This window comes from Cheilinus undulatus, linkage group 6, assembly GCF_018320785.1.
Source record: "Cheilinus undulatus linkage group 6, ASM1832078v1, whole genome shotgun sequence".
NCBI classification, from domain to species: Eukaryota; Metazoa; Chordata; class Actinopteri; order Labriformes; family Labridae; genus Cheilinus; species Cheilinus undulatus.
The window spans coordinates 18370902-18389950 of record NC_054870.1 but is presented as its reverse complement, the minus strand read 5'-3'; the positions used below and the strand labels follow the sequence as shown (position 1 = coordinate 18389950).

General features: G+C 38.0%; 1 protein-coding gene across 3 annotated transcripts in view; it reads left to right on the top strand.

Annotated features, from left to right (window-relative positions):
• Positions 1-19049, top strand: part of LOC121511469 (PDZ and LIM domain protein 7-like) — a 79265-nt gene that overhangs the window by 44046 nt on the left and 16170 nt on the right. For all 3 annotated transcript variants that reach the window (XM_041790192.1, XM_041790191.1, XM_041790189.1), the window contains 2 exons: positions 7942-7964; positions 13480-13662. In XM_041790192.1, coding sequence (XP_041646126.1) covers positions 7942-7964; positions 13480-13662 — 206 coding nt within the window. The remainder of the gene's footprint in view (positions 1-7941; positions 7965-13479; positions 13663-19049) is intronic.

Here is a 19049-nt window from a genome sequence, read left to right as displayed (position 1 = left end):
ACCATGTTAATCCATAAATTATTGACTCACTCTATAATGTAATAAAATTCCCTCTTTGTTTGGAGACAAATATTTGCTTGCTTCATAATGTAAGACCAAGCACAAAATGTAACAGAATCATTTTGTTACACAGTTATTATATTTTGAGTTTTTTGTTACATTTTTCTTGTTACTTTATACGTCGTTGTTACATTATCAGCTCTTAAAAGGTCGGCTGCCAGTGCTGCATGTGATTTATTTTGTCAAGCAGTTAAAGGACTGGTGTGTTTAACTCAACAAAATTCAGGAATACCAATACCAGCTCAAAAAGCACAAATCGCGAAAAACAAAAACACAAACAAATCGGGACTAACTGTAAAGACTTACACTTTATATTATTAGAGAAAATAGACAGTGGCTTCATACGATATGCTATTATCTTTCATTAGAAGTGTAAGACTTAACAAAGAGTGTTGATCTTTTTTTCAGTTTGCCGAGTTACTAGCTGGTTTGAGAACACGTGAACTGCAAATCTGCGTAAACACAAGTAGGCGTAATCTTCACAAGCCTGTTTGATGGGACATATCATACATAGGTTAAAGTTTATCAGCTGTTATGACTCCCCTGTCCTCAAGCTCAGTGTTATCATCAGTAGTAAATACAGTAGTGTTTGCTCTGCTTGTTAAAGGGAGAACCATTTCCTCTGAACAATGAAACTGCATCAGTAAATGGACATCTCCAAAGTCTGGATCCTCTCATAATTTATGTTTATGGGCTTCATACCAAAAAGCAGTACTGCAACTGTAGCGTGATCTCACTACCACTGTCACCATTCATCCAGAGCAGCCTGTTGCAAGTTTTAACTCAGCTCATTGTGAATCTTTGCTTTTAACTGTGTTTAAGATAAATCCATCCAAAAACTATTCAGCACAGTTATGTGTACACACTGGTGAATTTATTTTCATGATGAAGGCATCAAAATGTGGACAGTTCAGAATAAGCAGGCTGATACAGAGGAAAATAAACAAGCAGGAGAGATGCTGGAAGCAAGAGATCGTACACACATCAACACAGGACTCTCTGCAGCCTCCATCCTCTCTCTGAAGCTTCGGTTGCTCTGCTGCAGCATAAAGAGCTGATGCCTCCTGGTGGCTGCAGGAAGAAAAACAGGACAATTGTGAACTACATAAACCTCTTTTCATTCAGAAATATGATGTGTGAAAACCTTCACTCCAGGTGTCTCCATTTACTCCTGTAAGCTAATCCCTAAATGCTCAATGTCCTGGAGACCCTAAAAATCACCTTTACATTTTGATTTCAAAAGCAGATAGATCTTTTTTAGGTAAGATCATAGATGATGTTTTTTTTTATATGTCAGCTTTGTCATTTAATAATAAATACATGCATTGCTTGATTCCAACACTTGTAAAACAGTAAATCATACTCCGGACTCCCAAAATTGCACATAAAATCCTGTTTTCTGTTTTTTAGAAAATGTTTTGATTTTGTATCAGGATCAAAGACTTCTATGTAGAAAAAGTATGTTTACATAATATCAAATGAACTGATTTTTTTACTGATCATTTAAAATTAGTTTTTCACATATATGACGGAAGGATTCAAAGAATGCAGGAATACAGACAGATTTCAAAGTTCACTTTATCATCCCTGTAAAGGGTCATTTGTTTTGCAGTCAAATATACATCCAGACCGATCGTACATACAGTATAAAAACACAATAAACAGAAGCTCAATGAGACAGTGAGCAATAAGATAAAATACAGCATTAAAAATACTTATGAGAACTTACATGGACACACAGTTACTCATCTTAAGAGCCAATGACAGCTGGGACAAATGTGTGTTTTTAGCTTTTTAGCCCAGCATGCTTGCATGCTAAATCTTAGGCTCAACAGTAGCAGCTTAAACTCGCTTTTCATGACTCAAAAGATTTGATAAACAAACAGATTAAAGCATACCGATAATAAAACATTTACTGTAGATATCATCATTTAAACATGCTACCTGTGTACCAATAGTTCTTACCAAACATTTTCTGCTCCCATCCACGTCCTGTCTCCTCTCCTCCCCTTAATCCGTAGCCTCAGTCAGTGCAGGTGAACGGCCGCCTGTCAGCCTGCAGTCCCTCCTCTGGGCCTGTAGAGGCAGACTCCCCTGGGAGCAGGGCGGGGGTCAGCCCCGCTAAGAAGAAGCAGTATAACTCACCTATCGGCCTGTACTCAGAGGAGACTCTGAGGGAGATGGCGGCCATTCAGGCGGGTCAGGCTGCGGGGTATGTAGATGAGATGGAAAGGAGGAAACATGGCAAGAGATTCACAAGAGATTCTCAGTAGATGAGCTGCTTTAATGTTCATTTATTGGTTTGGTTTAGCTTGTTCAGTTCAGTTCCTGTTGTCCTCACAAAGGTTTTTCTTATTAACTACAGATAAGAAGTAGACATAGCCATAGTGACACATCTCTGTGATCAGCTGTCCTCTGCAGCAGCTCCTCCTCTGAGACTCCTGTTGTCCTTAAGCATTGCCCTGCCATGTTGACCAACATGTCAACAGAGCAGACTTCCTGCAGGGGAATCATAACCTTTTACATGTACATGTAAAATCTGAAAGAAGAAGGAGAAACACGGGGGCTTCAGAACATTCAGTGTCATAATACTCTAAAACAAAACATGGGTTTAATGTGAATAAAGCAACTCTTCGGTAAAAAAACAAATCATTTATAACATTAAGAGCATTTAAAGGAAGAAAAACTCTAGAAATGAAACATTTAAAGCTATAAGATAGAAAGAATAAAGAAATAACATTCAGCAAAAATAAGAAACAAAATATTTAGAATATGTCCTAAAATAAGAAAAAAGTGAAAGTGTCTCAAACATTCCCAGCTGGACAAAAATGAAGCAAGATCCCCTGAATGAACGCTGATATGTTGCTCATTTGAGTCTGTACAGCAGGGAACTGCTGGTAAAACGCCGCTTTTGCTAACAAACACACTTTTCACTCAGTGATCAAACAACAAAGATCCCTGAGTGGATACAGTCACAGCAGAACAGATTACTGTGTTGGTCTGAAGTAGACACTCATGTTCGTAGAAAGATCATGACTCCTGTGCTTGTTACAGTTCCTCCCGGATACTCTGCTGCTGACATTTTTGCCAACAAAGCTGTCAGCCGTGGCATTAAATATTCAAAGCATCAAGAATCTATTTGAAATAGCTTTTTGCGGGGAAAAAGGACTTCAGCGTAAATGAATATGATCAAAACTAGCTATCATGATAGAAACATATTTTCAGAAATGGTGGAGGAGCCCAGACTTGAGGTTTTTGCCACATACAGGATGAAAAGAGCTAAAATAAAGTGTTGATTTACATCAGAGGTGGGCAGCTGTTGGCTACATGTGCCACATAAGTCAGTGTCCGCTTCCAAACTAATCATACACCTGAAGGAACCAGACACGCCTCTGCCATGAAAACATGAAAAATGCAAGCATTCCCAAAACAATAACTGTGATATCTAGTAGATGTGCATTTCTTTGTGAGTAATAAGGAATATAACTGTTTAATTTCTCTTAAACTCTTATAAAGAATTACTTAAAGCATTTGATAAATATGGAAATGAAAGCCAAGTACTCTTTATTCATGTGTATATATTCTATTTATTGCATTGAAAAAGTAGTAGAAATTGCCTTTTTTTATTTTAAGCTGATTAAATTTAAATTTACTGTTTGCACTTGAGTTTAGAAATGTAATTGCTAGAATAAAAAACTCTGATTAAAGTAGAGTTGTTCCGATTCTGATACCAGTATTGGAAACCATCAACCACTATCTGCATAAACACATCTGTTAGTGCTAACTATGTGCAATAGGGCTATGTGCAATAACGTCAGCACTTTAACTAACCAGGCCAAGGGTGGTGTGCAATTTCCTCTCTAAGCACACTCTTGATCATGTACAATATATCAGCACACTTGCACTTTAGCACAACTGCACTTTATCATCTGCCTTATGCACTTTAACTGCAATGGTCAATTTATTTCTGGTCTGTCCTAAGCAGTATTAGGAGTATTGTTATATTTGGGTCTTTGTATTTTATTGTACTGTCTGTGTTGTCTGATTTTGGTGTTGTCTGATTTTTATGAAGATTTTTAATGGACTCTATGTTGTACATACCATCAACCTGCCGGGGACTACTGATGGAAATAAGCCTATGGCTACAATTTGGCACATTTACATGTTTATGTCCATTAATGTGCATTGTCCCACGTTACAAATAAATAAATAAATAAATAATTGATAGAACCTATTGGTATCAGCATGTAAATATGATACCCTTTTTTTTTTCTTTTTCTTTTTTTTGCTCTATAGTTTGATTTATTTAGCCATGTTTTATATTAGCATTATAACCCGGGAATCAATGCTTTGTTGCGCAATAACTCTGGACACACAAATTAACATTTTGGGGCATTAAAGAAGAATGAAACACAGGAGAGGAAAAAGAAAATCAAATGCAGCAGCAAAAGTTTAGAGGCAGTGTGACATTCATTATTCTCTTTATGTCTTTAAAAAATCCTTCCAAACCAGTGTTGTTTATACAACAAGAAGTGACAGGTTAACGTTGAATAACTGTTGAACTCATAAATCACAGCCTTTAACTTTTGTTCCTCTTGAAGCTAGCTGCTCTGCTGTTCAAATGACACTATCCATGCCTTCATAACCCTTACAGAAGCATTTTTCTTGCAAGCTAGGAACTCAGGTGACTTTTCAGGGACTTGAAGGATTAAAATTAAGGTAGATCTGATTTTGAGCATCTTTTTATCTATTTTGTATCCGTTTTCAATCATTATTTGCTGCTATCTCAAAGGCTCATGACCATATTGTTTTATTGCTTTCCCAGAATGCTTTGTGAGGGGCTGTCAACCAATGGCAGGCTGTTCTGTCATTACGTCTTGCTGTGTCAAACTGTACATGCAGATAATAAAGGAGACGGCGTGAATAGGGCATAATGGAGAGAGAAAAAGAGCCTGTGAAGTGGCCATCTGTGTCACTGTTATTTTAATGTTTAGCAGTAAAACGCACAATAATTAGCAGGTAAAACAACTTTGAGTGTCACAGAGAGGCTGTACATGATGTGAGTAACTGTAGGGCTTAAACAATGTGCCAGTTTTCCACAACACAGACAGTCCAGAGAGTCAGGTATTGAAACAATACTCAATCTCAGCTGATACCCAGCGTTCTGGTATCGGAATCATTATCCAGAAAGAAAAAACAGTTGGAACATTTCTAGATTAAAGCTACACGTTTGATCCTTCTGTTAAATTACATCACTGTTGCTGATTTACAGCAGTTTAATTTCTTGCACATCTGAGTGAGGAGCGAGGGAAAGTATCAGATTTTCTCCTGGGCTGAAAGTGAAGAAGAAAGCTCATCCATGAAATACATTACTGTCCTCACACACTCTCTCTCTCACACACACTTCCTCTGTATCACTCACTCATAGCATTACGGAGCAATGATGGGAGGAAGTGTCTGACTGTTACCATAACTATTCATAATCATCACCACACACACACACATGCTGGGGTTTCCTCAGTTCACAGTGTGATTGGGTTACTGTGTCAGTGGAGAGGCCGAACACCTGTTGTTCCTCTGGCTGCTGTTAAAGGTCAGGGAACCTTCTGGACACACACGCAAACACAAACACACAAACAGAAACGCACACTGGCTGCCCTTGTCTTACCTCTGAGCATTAACGCTGCCGAGTTGGCATTTTTCTAAACACAAAAACACAGACGTCTCCTGGATACATGCAGGTTTAACTTTACAGTCATTGGTATGGTTATCACTCTGTTATGTGTTGAAATAGCAGCGGTCTGGTTCACTAATTAACATGCTGATTTCATATTTTTATGACAGTTACATAGAAACATTACTCTCAGGTTTGTAATCTAAGGTTAAGCAACAAGCAAAGTCAAGTTAGTTTAGCACCAAAGGAGGGGAAGAGGGGATAATTTTGATCAAAAGTGGTATAATCTACCTCCCACCACATCACAAGATCACTGCTGAACTAGTTATATTTCATTTATTTAATCCTTAGGAGCAATGAACAGTCTTCATGTAAACAAAGTCTCTATTTACACTGGAGACTTTAACTGAAAATTTACTGTAAAGTTAACTGAATTCACAGGGTTTAGAATCACAAAATGATACAATGCAACTTTTTAATGCTCTGTGATAATTTTTCATTTTTAGTAAATCTCAGTTCATGTTATCTCATTCATATTAAAAGCACCAACATAAAGAGTCATGAAGTGGTGTCGTATTAGCCATTCTGCAAAGCAGAGGTCAGGCTACACAACCTTATGGCCTTTTATGATGGTAATTAAGTGAATTCAGAGCCATACAGTGCATTCATACGGTGCATAAGTATTCACACCCCCTTCACTTTTTTCAACTTTGTTATGTTGCAGCCCGATGCTGCAGTCGAAAAATTATTTTTTATTCTGATTAATCCACACTCAAAATCCCATCATGACAAATTAAAAACAGAATTTCAGAATTGTTTGCAAATTGAAGAAAAGAAAGAAAAACTGAAATATCACATTTAAATAAATATTCAGACTTGTTGAAAAGCACTTGCAATTTAGCTCATGTTCCTGCACAGTAGAGTGGCTAGACCAAACCCTGTGTAAAAGCCAATTGGGCTTTCATGTCTTTTGCACGGAGGACTGAAGTCAGTCTAGCTACTCTGCCATAAAGCCCAGATTGGTGGAGGCTGCAGCGATGTTTGTTCTTATGGAACTTTGTCCCATCTCCACACAGAATCTCTGGAGCTCAGTCAGAGTGACCATCGGGTTCTTGGTCACCTCTCTTACTAAGGCCCTTCTGCCCTGATTGTTCAGTTTGGCCCGACCAACAGCTCTGGGAAGAGTCCCGGTTGTGCCAAACCTTTTCCATTTGAGTATTATGGAGGCCACTGTGCTCTTGGGAACCTTCAGTGCAAATTAACTTTTTTTAGGCTTTCCCAGATCTATGCCCTGCAACAATCCTGTCCCTGAGCTATACAGGCAGTCCTTGGCCTCATGGCTTGGTTTTTACTCTGATATGCATTGTCAGCTTTGAGGCCTTTTTTAGAGAAATGTGTGCCTTTCTAAAACATGTCCAATTGATTTAATTTCCCACAGGTGGCTCCAATCAAGGTGTAGAAACATCTCAGCAAAGTTTGAGAGAAATGGGAGGAACCTGAGCTAAATTCCAAGTGTTTTTGCAAAGGGTCTTAATACATATGTCAATGTGATAATTGAGGGTTTTTTTATTCTTAATGCATTTGCAAAAAAAAAAAAAAAAAGAACTTTATTTTCACTTTGTCATGATGGGGGACTGAGTGGAGATTAATGAGAATATATTTTTTATTTTAGCATCAGGCTGCAACATAGCTGCGCTGTAGATGCCACAATGGTAACTCACTAGAGTGCACAGACATATCACCACTTTCCAATATGGAAATGAAACTATATAGCAGTAAAACTCACACCTTTATGTTGGAAAGCTGTAGGGTAAAATGTTTAAACATGACTGATATGATCTGTTTTATTTTTTAATCACATCATTTTATCACATATTTACTTTTTGTGCTATGATTTATTTCTTTTTGATTCACATTGTTATGATCTGTGGATAATATTCAGTTCTGTGGACGTCCAAAGGCCTGATTTTCCCCTCAGTGTTCCATAAGCAAGAACCCTCCTCACGCACAACAGATCCAAGGCTCTGGGATATTGGAAGAGCTTCATATTTGATCTCTGACCTTTATCTCTTCTCTATCTGATTTTCACATCCTCACCCCTCTGTGGAGTGCTGAGATCAAAACAAACTGTAAGTCTGTTTTCTAATGATTTTATCCTCTCTCTATTCTCTCTTTCTCTCTCGTCTCTTTGCTGTGGGTCAAACAAGGTTTTCCCCCCGGCTGCTCCCAAGTTAGTATCCTCTCTCGGTGAATGCATCTTGGACGTGTGTTTGCTCTGTTGTTTGCTCTATTTAAGGCATGGTTTGTTACTGTGGTGTCAGTGTTCCCTGTTGGGATTAAGGGCTAGCTGTTGCCTTTTTGAATCTCCAATGCATCATTGTCCAATAATAGATAAGTGGGTAAAATTACTAAAGGTAAAAGAAACCATGGTGGAGATCGCTGGTTCCTTCTGTCACCACCAGAGAGTTCACCAAGAACTCTTGTTGTTCATCTTCTGTTTCAGTCTACTGATCCAGCACATTTCACTCCAGAACAGGATTTGTAAGATAAATTTGCACCTGAAATTTAAGAATTAAAATCTGCTAAGGGACATATTGCCTACTTATTTATTTAATTCTACTACACAAAATCCAAGTAATTTGGGTAAATCTGTGTAAGAGTTAATTATATTTGGAAGCAGGAGTTGATTTAATGTCATTGAGGTCAAATCAGTGATGATGTCTGCTCATAATGGCGGCTTCATGCTGCTGAAATTCAGCCTTAGCATACTATGAGTGATGGCTCGTCTGAAATGCCACACTAAACCCAAACAGAACAGCTACTGTGTTCATAATTTGTGAACTTACTATCCAGGAATGAAAATTTTCAAAACAAAACAGTGAAGTTTAACATGTTATTTGTTGTGAAACAGACTGAAGGAGAGGGAATCCAGTTCTTAAAAGAAGATCAAGACTATGCTTGACCCCTCTATTGCTTATTACCATCTCAAAGTGGCTTAATACTTCAAACTATCACACCAGACTTTAACTCTTTCATGGTCATACTTTAAAGCTTAGGCTTATCACCAACCTGTCAAATAAGATCAGCTGGTAGCGAGAAGTGTTAGATTTCTGTTACTGTTTTTATCTGTTATGTGTTTTGTATGGAAAGTATAAAATGTTTTAGATCCTTTCTCTTCTGATTAAAAACTGCAGGACCTCCATGCTTAGCACGGCTACATCTACAGTAAATGTGAGGTTCTTTATTAGTCTAGAGACCTTTTTAAGGTCAGGCTCTGCTCAGAAGAACTCATTTGTGTTTCATATTATTCATATTGTTCACTAGGGTCATCAAGGACAATGATATTGTTGTTGACTTGAATGTTTGATAGCAGTAGCAGTGTCACTCACATGTTTTATTTTCTGGTGAGAGATATTGATTCCTGCTGTGATGGTACAGCAAGAAAAATACATGGCACCCATTATGTTTAGTAGAAGTAGAACCACTGTTAATGTTTCTACTTCTAAAATGGGTCTATAATTTACCCCTGGATAGACCTCTGACCTTTTAACCGCTTTCATTCATGAATGTTACCTAGTCTATTATTTGTGCGATATGGTTTGAATGTAACTGTCAGACTTTGTTTATGAATAAAGTTGAGTTTACAAAAAAAAAATCTACAACTTGAAAAAAAATGTCAAGTTATGGCATATCCGTTCCGACAGAGACAGTGTCTGACAGCAACAGTGTGCGGCAGGGGGCGTCTGAGACAGTCTGTCTGCAGCCAGACTGTCTTGAAGAGGCCTGATAGGTCAAGGCTATACAGCTAATGATGGAGTTCCTAAAGGAGTTATCCTAGGATCACTGTAGTTGTATCTTTGATGTCAAAACTTTCCACATTTCCATACTCTTTAATACCACATGATTTTGTTGAATACAGTGTCCTAATTTTCATCAATAATAGTTAAAGTATTTAGTAGTGCTTATTTTAGAAATAAACAAACAAATAAATATATAATTAACCAGATGCAGCTGCTAGTGAAAGGCAGTACTTTCAGATTGCTCCAATTTGTTCTTCTTTAGCGAAATGTTTAATGTAGACCAGTGGTTCTCAACTGGTTAAGTCACAGGACCCACCATCAACTCCTCAAGGAGAATTGGAACCCAAATGTTGGAGATCATTCTGATGTTTTTAATAATGAAATAGTAGAACTTGGGCCTTAGCCAGTACAAAAGGTGTAACAAAACAATGAAACAGGAAAAAACATACATGTTTTAAAAAATCTCATAGACATTTTGATGCAATTTTTTGCCCAGGCACACATCCACGACCCACTGAAAAGGGCTTCACGACCCACTTTTGGGTCCTAACCCACCAGTTGAGAACCACTGATGTAGACAGTGTGCAAGAATCTGGATGAATTTTGGGGGATTTAAAAAACAATAAATGACCAAATGTTGGGTGCCAAGGACTTTGAGGTTTTATTTATTCATCTATTTTGTTGCTGTGGTTTTGAGACAGATTTTTGTATTTTACTTTTACTGGAATCCCATCCATATTTTTTAAAATCCGTTATTGTGGCACACTCTGTTTTCTACATAATTTTCTCCATCTTTAACTGTGTAAGTCTCTTAAATCCCTGCTACAATAAGTTCTCAAAGAGTTGGTTTAACTTGCAGGGATAACCAGATGGTTGAAGTCTGTGGGCAGTTTAGACACAATTAGTCAATGACAGCATGAGTCATTGTATTAATTCAGCAGTGTTGCTTTGTTAATTCTCTGTATGCTTTAACCAACCTGTCTCATCCCTGAGAAACCCACCACCAAAGCTGAATCTATTTTGTGGACAGCTTGGCTGTGGTGCATGTGCTGCCTGAGGAGAGGGAATGTGCATCTTGATGGTTTGCTGTGTGTTTCTGACTAAATTACAGTGTGTGTTTGCGACTGAAAGCTGTTGTTGTGGCGCTAATCACCATGAGGCTGATGGCTTCTTCTGTTCTGACTAAACAGACAAATGAGTTCCCAGCTAATTCAGTCTCTGTGGGTTAATTAGCTGTCAGAATCTTCATCAGGCAGCGTTTTGTTTCTCTGGTGTTTGAGCTGTGTTGATTGACTCTCCATCAATCTTGCATGAAAAATTTTTTATAGAATGAAAAACAGCTTAATTTAGCTGATAAATTCCAGGCTTCCTGGCAGTTTGTGCTCTGATAAAATCCTCCATGTCTTTTGGCATTTCTGTTGTGGATGTAAAGGTCACTATTTGATGTTTTCTGAGGCCTGATGATGACATATTTGAAACAGATAAGATCAAACTCATCATCTTTACTTAAATGTTGTGGTTCACTTGTGTAATTCTTTTTTATCTAAAGCTGTATATAAGAAGTCTTGATAGAAACATGAAATAAAAATGATGCTGTTGAAAGAAACATGAGATAGGATGTAAAATCAGAATGTATCTGTGTTGGATCATGTTTGATGAAGTGAAACTCGGGCAGCTTTATTTGGGGTGGGTTGCATCATTCATGTTGGACTTCTGTAAAGCTGCTGTAACCCAAGTCCAGAACAGAGAGACTAAAGGGCCTTGCTGTGACTCTGGCACTGAAAATACACCATCACAGCATGAAAGAATGCAGTAGGTGCCATTTGTTCACTATTCATTTTATACTGAAGTATCAGAATATGCTTTCACACAATTATAATCATCAGTACATTCAGTATCATCAAGTTTTAGCCCTGCCGTCTAGAAAGTGTAGAAAATATTTTACTTTCTGAGCTAATTGAGCTGAATCTTGGGTAATTTTGACACTGGAATCAGATGAGGTGATCTGGGTGGTGCTGACCAATGGCCTCTTCAGTCAGTTTTTCATTGTATTTTTCAAAAGTTTGGGGTTGAAAAGTACAAAATGCCTTCTCAAAAAACTTTTCACCAAACCTTATGGGGCTACAATGGTTAGCAAAGGGAAATTATAACCATCAGTTTCTCACAAAGGTTAGCAGGAATAGAAATGGTCTTTCACACTGAAAAGACAACAAGCTCTGCTGGGAGGATCTGCTAGCTACCACACTGAAGTTTGAGTGTGTATGGCTGAAGCAAATCATTAAAGGTCATTGGAAAACACAAGCTATGATAAAAACTTCTGTTGATTCGGCTGTTTTGACAGACTTTAAGCCAACCTTGTGTAGTTCATGTTAATCACAACCATTTATCTAATGTTGGAAAGGGGCAGTCAAACTGGTGCTGCGATGATGTCACCTTTGCAATAAGATGGTTTGTGAAATTTCACCCCTGTTGGATATTCCACAGTCAACTGTTAGTGATATTATTAGAAAGTGGAAGCATTATCATTAATGCAAGCACAGAAACTGTGTGGCGGGAGCTTCATGGTGTGGGTTTCCATGGTCGAGCAGTAGCATGCAATCCTCACATCAGCAAGTCCAACGGCAAGCGTTGGATGGAGTGATGTAAAGCACACTCACGCTGGACTGTGGAGCAGTGGAAACAAGTTCTATGGAGTGATGAATCACACGTCTTTGTTTGGCAATCAGATGGGCAAGTATGGGTTTGGTGGATGCTGGGAGAACGTTGCCTGCCTGACTGCATTGTGCCAACTGTGGTGTTTGGTTGAGGGTTGTCTTTATAATAGTATGGGACTGTTTTTAGGGTTTGGACTAGTTCCCTTATCTTTAGTGAGGGGGGATCTTAATGCCAGACAGAAGCCAAGACATGTTGGACAATGCTTCCAACTTTGTGGAAGCAGTTTGGAGAAGGCCCTTTACTAACGCACAGACTATAAAGATGTGGCTTGACCAGTTTGGTTAGGTGTAGCCCACACAAACCCCTGACCTCAACTCTACTGAGCACCTTTGGGATGAACTGGTATGGGGGTTGTGAGCCAAGCCTTCTTGTCCAACATCAGTGCCTGACCTCATAAATGTTCTAGAGAATGAATGGGCACAAATTCCCATAAAAACACTCCAAAATCTAGAAAGCCTTCCAACAAGAGTGAAAGCTGTTATAGCTGCAAAAGGGGGGCCAACTACATAGTGGTCCATAATGGTCAGGTGGCTAAATACTTTTGTCCATATGGTGTATACATCAACATATTCTTCTGTTAAGAAATTACAGGAACATATTCAGTTCTCGTATGTTATATCAACATGGACCAAAAGTTTGAATAGACCCAGTTACAAATTTTCAAAATGCTGCACTATGGATGTTTTGATTGGAGTTGGAACTTGTGCCTTCATCTGAACCATCTCAGCCAACAATCTTTAAATGTTAGCATCTTAATTTAAATTTATATTCAATTTTGGCTACAAGGCTGTTTGAACTTGCACGTACAGTAGCTGGTACATCTCACTGCTGGTTTGTGCCCATTGATAAGATTCTGAGATTGTGCATTCGTCTTGGCTAGCAGAAAAATCCAGGCAGTCTTTTCAGCATCTTGTACATCTCTGTGCATTGCATATGAGGATTCAAGGGCAGAACTTCTATCTGGGTTTTATTGTTGCCACTTTGGTCCCAAAAAAACCCACTGAGTATTTCCTGAGGGTCTTTTTGCCTTGCGTTTTGGCTGCTAGCATGAGCTCCTTGGTTTCTGTTTCTTCCTTTTAACACAACCCTTAAAGACAACATGGCACGCTTGATCATACCTCCACCTTCACAATACTCCCTCTCCCTTTCCCTCCACCTGTCTGCTGTCCTCCGCCTCCACTCCTTTTATCTTCCTCTCCCACTTCTCCACATTGTCTGTTCTGCCAACAGCGCTGGCTTCAACCCCGCCCTGGACACTGCCCTCTCCACTCATAAGCCCATCGAGGTGAAGGGCCCAGGTGGTAAGGCCACTATCATCCATGCCCAGTACAACACACCCATCAGTATGTACTCACAGGACGCCATCATGGACGCCATTGCAGGGCAGACGCAGGCCAAGGGGCACGAAATGGGGTAAGAACTCCCTCACTTCCACCTCCATTCCTTCCCCTTCTCTTGTCTTTCTTATACTCTCCCTCCTCCCTCCAACTTCCTCTTCGATTAACATTAGTTTGCTTGTAATGTTCCTCTCCTTTATTTGTCCTTTTTGTTCCCACTGATATTGCACTTTTGAATCCCAAATACCCTCTGCTTTGTTTTGGATCAGCCTGCATCACATTAGTTCTGACAGCTTTTTGGAGGTGTTAATGACAAATTATTATGAAGATGTTGTGAAAAGCTGATTTTTCCACAGTTGTATAGTCAGTGTTGTTTTGAGGTTTGGCCCTGCTTGTTTGTGGGTTAATAGTTGTTGGTGGTAATGAAGGGTGTGTGTTCATGAATGTGTGACTTGCTCCCGATGTCACGCAGTTCAGAGAAATGTCTGAGTTTTCACATATTCATATTATTGAGTGTACCATTTCAGCCTGAGGTTGATGCATCTTTAAACATTATCTGCAAGTTGTTTACAGCACAATGTGTACAGTGTTGTCTGTCTCAGTATGATGAGCATATTGATTATAAGTTTACATGAACCATCTATAAACTGAAGACTAAATATAAACACAAAAAAGAGAAGGACATAAAGTTATAGAGTTACAGTGTGTTTCTACAAGGCTTTATATTCACTAATTAATTGTAATGAATTACTTAAATTACATCATTTCTCTTTGATCATACTGTAAAGTGAAGTGGTGCAGAATAGCAATATCAGAATAAAGCCTAATATATAATAATGGGAGCACCTGCTGCTCTGATAAACAAAAACGGGCAAGGAGGAAAGTAATGCCACTGTATGGGCAAACTAATGGAAATTCCTTCATTTGCTTTTAACTTTTGACCTTCTTTTGTATGCTTTCCTTATTTAAGGTAAATACACTCTTAATCTGAATTTTGCATATTAACCACCTGAGACTTGAGCTGTGAAACTTTATCGTAAAGTCGAAAAATTCCATATCAAATTTTTCAAAGTTTTAAGCAAATTCCTTTCAACTTTGAAGCAAATCACCCCTAAATTTCAAGTGCTGTTTACTTTTTTTTAAAACTAAATTCCCCAATTAACTAATGTCCTCATATGTGCTTGCAGGGTCTTAGGAGGTTAAACTTTGATTTATGTCAAACATTGAGTTCACACTCTTCTTAGCAGTGTATCGCTGTATTTGTGCTGAACAGTAAACCGATGTTTACAGTAGCTTGAAATGATTTGTTGTTTAATGGTTAGTGCCTTATTCATCCAGTTGATGTATAAAATGCAGATGTACTGTGCAACAAATTATAAAAATTACATCGAAATTCAAGTCAAGTCATCCCATGGATGACCTCAGAGGTGCAGACCTTCCTAGTGACTGTCTAGGCGGGAAGGTTCATAAGGACTTTGACGGTGCTGTGTGGCAGGAGAAAGTGTTCCAGCTGGTGGTATAGTCTTGCCATACCAAACTGTACTCAGTCAAACCGGAACACTGTGTGAAAACATAGTTAATGTAAAAAAGATCTGGTCTCCAGGCTTTTGCACTCTGAGTCTATTTTTTTTTGTCCAAAATTGCTGCAAGTTAGAAAGGAATACATTCTTATGTTGCTTCAATCATGTTTGCTTGCTAAGTTTAAAATTTTCATCTGTTTTATTCATTTATTTTGTTTTTTCATACGTTCTACTTTTTGCGTTATTTTACATCCATTCAAGTACTTTACATGGAGAAACTGCAGCTCCCTCTCTTTCTCTCTCTCTCTCTCTCTCTCTCTCTCTCTCTCTCTCCCTAGCACTGACACTTTACTCTGTAAACAAGGATTTGCCCATATACAGTGCTTAACAAATTTATTAGACCACCTGTCATATTTGTCTCAGAGACCATCCAGCATCATGAAGTGCTTTAATGCAAACTCTTTCATTTTCAGTGAGCTCTCCACGTTTTACCATTTTGAACAGGAATGAGGAATTTCAAACTGAATTCAACTTTTATACCCAAATTTGTGCCGGCTCACTGGGCTTCTCTGAGAAGTCAGAAATTAATCAAGCATAACATTCAACCACTAAAACTCATTTTTCTGTTCAGGAATGCAAGTAAATAATTATAATTTGACATATTAATCAAGAAATAATAATGTGCTTTACTATTTTTTCACTTTTTTGTAAATCAGTAAATTTGAGAATTCATGGATAACAATAATAATTATATTTTAGCATTAAAAATATCATTTGGGTTAAAGAGCTTCTACATATTAGTGTACTAACCATTGCAGAAACATAAAAAATGATTTTGATAATTACCAGTGCTGTTAATTTAGGGCAGCTGTGGCATAAACCTTACTTTGGGTGGTGGTCTAATAAATTTGTTAAGCACTGTACATATTTTGTAGATATCAACCGTAGAGCTTCCTAGATAAAGGCCAAGAGTGTCATATAGAAGTTGATTATCTGGTAGCATTCACCTTTAACCTCCTGAGACCTGAGTTTTTGTTTGGAAAGCAGTTTTAGTTTCCCCACTTATCTGAGATAAGTAGCACCTGATAACTTAAAAAATCAGCCTTGTCTTTGAACAGGAATTTATTGAAAATGAGCCTTTCCAAAACCACACAAAATTCCCTAAGTAAAAAAAGTTATTTATATTTTTCTTAAATATATTTTTCAATAATACAACAAAAAGTACCCCAAAATTTCTTTAAATAGTCTTTTTCTTTTTTTTTTTTTTCTTTTTTTTTTTTGCAAAAGTGTATCATAAAGCCTACTCATATTTTTTTTTTCCTTAAAATTCTTGTAAATTCCTGAAAGTTTTCAAGCAGACTTCCCAGGTTTCAAAGACAATTTACCCACAAATTTCTGAGCAAATTCTTAGGGGGAAAAAAAACAATAAAAAATTAAAGATCCCCTTGAAAATGACCAAAACATCCAGACAAATTCCCTGAAATATCCATGAAATTTTCAAAGGACAACCTCTACCACCCAAATTGCCAATCCAATTTCTCAGGATTTATGAATTAATTCCCCAAATTCCCATGGCAATTTTTTCTGTGAAACTCTCCATACAATCATATCCCCTACATTTCAATGAAAAACAACCTTTATAATTTCCAATTAAATTCTCAGAAAATATCCAAACAGCAAATTATCCCAAAATTTGGAAAATATGAAAAAAAATTCTGGTAGCAGAAGTAATTATTATGTTGCAGAAGAGCCGCTCTCTGTGAGCGTTCCAAGTGTGTAAAAAGATGATTTTAAATGGATCTATTTATCCTCAGTTTTTGTTTTCCAGAATTATAACAGGGATTCAGCTGTTTTGTCTTTTGAGACAAATGTTGTTGGATTGTGTGATTTGTCAATCATACAACAAACACTGGATGTGTTCATCTTCTCACATTTAACAAACATTTTCCATCCTGTTGGGAAATAACTGCATTTCCTGCCCTGATTTCTCTCCAGAGAAGAAAAAAACCACATCCACACTCATCCTTCACACATCTGCTCTGTTTTTACTCCCTCATAAACCAACTTTCAAATGTCTGCCTGAACAAAACCATCAAACATAAAAAAACAATTGCACTTTACAGTAATTGTCTTGTTGTCTCTGCAGATTTCAAACTCTCTGAGAACTGAGAAACTGCATCTGAACATAAACCTACACCAGACTAAAACGATGTATCTTTGGTTTTATTTATATTAAAGTTACTAAGGATTGTGGCAAATTTTGAAATTCAAACAAAACCCTTTTAAAAACTCAATGTTCTGAGCTCTCTTTCTCCTTCTTCTTGGGGTTTATATCTACTCATAATGAAAATATAATCAAACACGTGTAAAATGTTGTGTTTCTCCTGTGTTCCTCTGTTTTAAATGTTTTCTGCCATGTTCTGTGAGACTTTTTAATCACTTGTTTTGCTCTTTCTTGCACGAACTTTGCATCAGCTAACCTTATAGCGCCTTCTGTCATCTTCATTTTCATGTCCTGTCATGCCAAATCAAATCATAACCAGCTCAATATTGCTTCTCTTCATTTTTCATCTTTTGTCAAATCACATCACATTTTTACTTGAGTGTGTTTTGAAACACATGAATAAAAAGTTAGCAGGATATCTAAAACTTCACCCTTGTGCACCTAAACAAGAAAAGGAACTTCACACCTGGACTCCTTGAAGCTCTGGCTTTAGTGTCCTGCTGTTGACATGGTCTGGTTTTTGGGGGGTCTGGCGCCCTCTGTCTGTGGTTACAGTTCTTTCCCAGTTAGAGATCCCCTTGCATTCAGCGCCTCCCCGGTCTACCAGGCCATCCAGACTGCTGAGATTGGCCCGGACATGAATGAGTTGGGTCGCCGCAGTGTCAACATGCAGTCCAAGTCCTTCCGGGTCCTCGCCCACATGACTGGGACTGAGACCTGTAAGTTCATTGCTCTTATTTTATCTGAGTTCACTGTGAGTCTTTTCAGTTAAAACCTTCACGGGGCATGCAAAGTTCAAATACAGTGGGAATGTTTAATTTCCATTCTGTTGCCACAGAGAAAGTCTTAAATTCTGTATATAATTTTCCCACAGAAAGCCTTTTTTATATTCAATCAGTGTTGCATTTTTGCTCCTCTTACAGTTGCAATTATACTTAGGACGTAATTTTAGTGTGCTCACAAGCTCCTTAAATGTTGAGTCAATCCTTTTGATTCACTGGTTCCCAAAGTCGGACAAATCTTTTTAAAATGTGTGCTTGTTACTCACAAATAATAGTAGCCTCACTGACAAACTTCTGTAAAGGAGAGATTATTATACACTGAGCATGCTCATTAATGTCCCCTCTATGATGTGCTTCTCTTTTAGTACCGAGGAAGGAGGAGAAAGAGGAGGAGGAGGCGCTGAAGAGGAGCAGGTAGGCAGAGGAGCTTTATTAGTCAGCTCCTGACCACCCCTGGCTCCTCACCTGTACACTGTACCCTGTCCATGAACACATCACACAGCCACGTTACCGTAAGCTAATGTCACTGTCCAGTTAACCTGAGTGTGAACTTTCCCGCTGCTAACAGGTAAACAAACCCATCACAGTCTTTTACTCAGTCTCATTAAGGAACTTTCTGTTTCTCAGCTTGGGGTGGTTTCACTGGCATATTAAATTTTAAAATTTAAGCTAACTTTAACCTCAGGCCCTGATTAGAACATGTATTCAGAATTAAGCCATTCAAGCAGACTCCTATCTTGATTTGAAACAGTGAAGGAGCGAAGGTTTTACAACAGTTATGATAAAAAAAAGAGCATTGAAGATGGTGCTGGTGCTTTTTATTTGATTCAAATCCACTATCAAACCTATTCAGACTAACTCATGCACTCAGTGAATCTTTCATGTTTTTGCTTAATTATTTACAGAACTAGCTGGGATTCATTTCTGAGCTCATGAA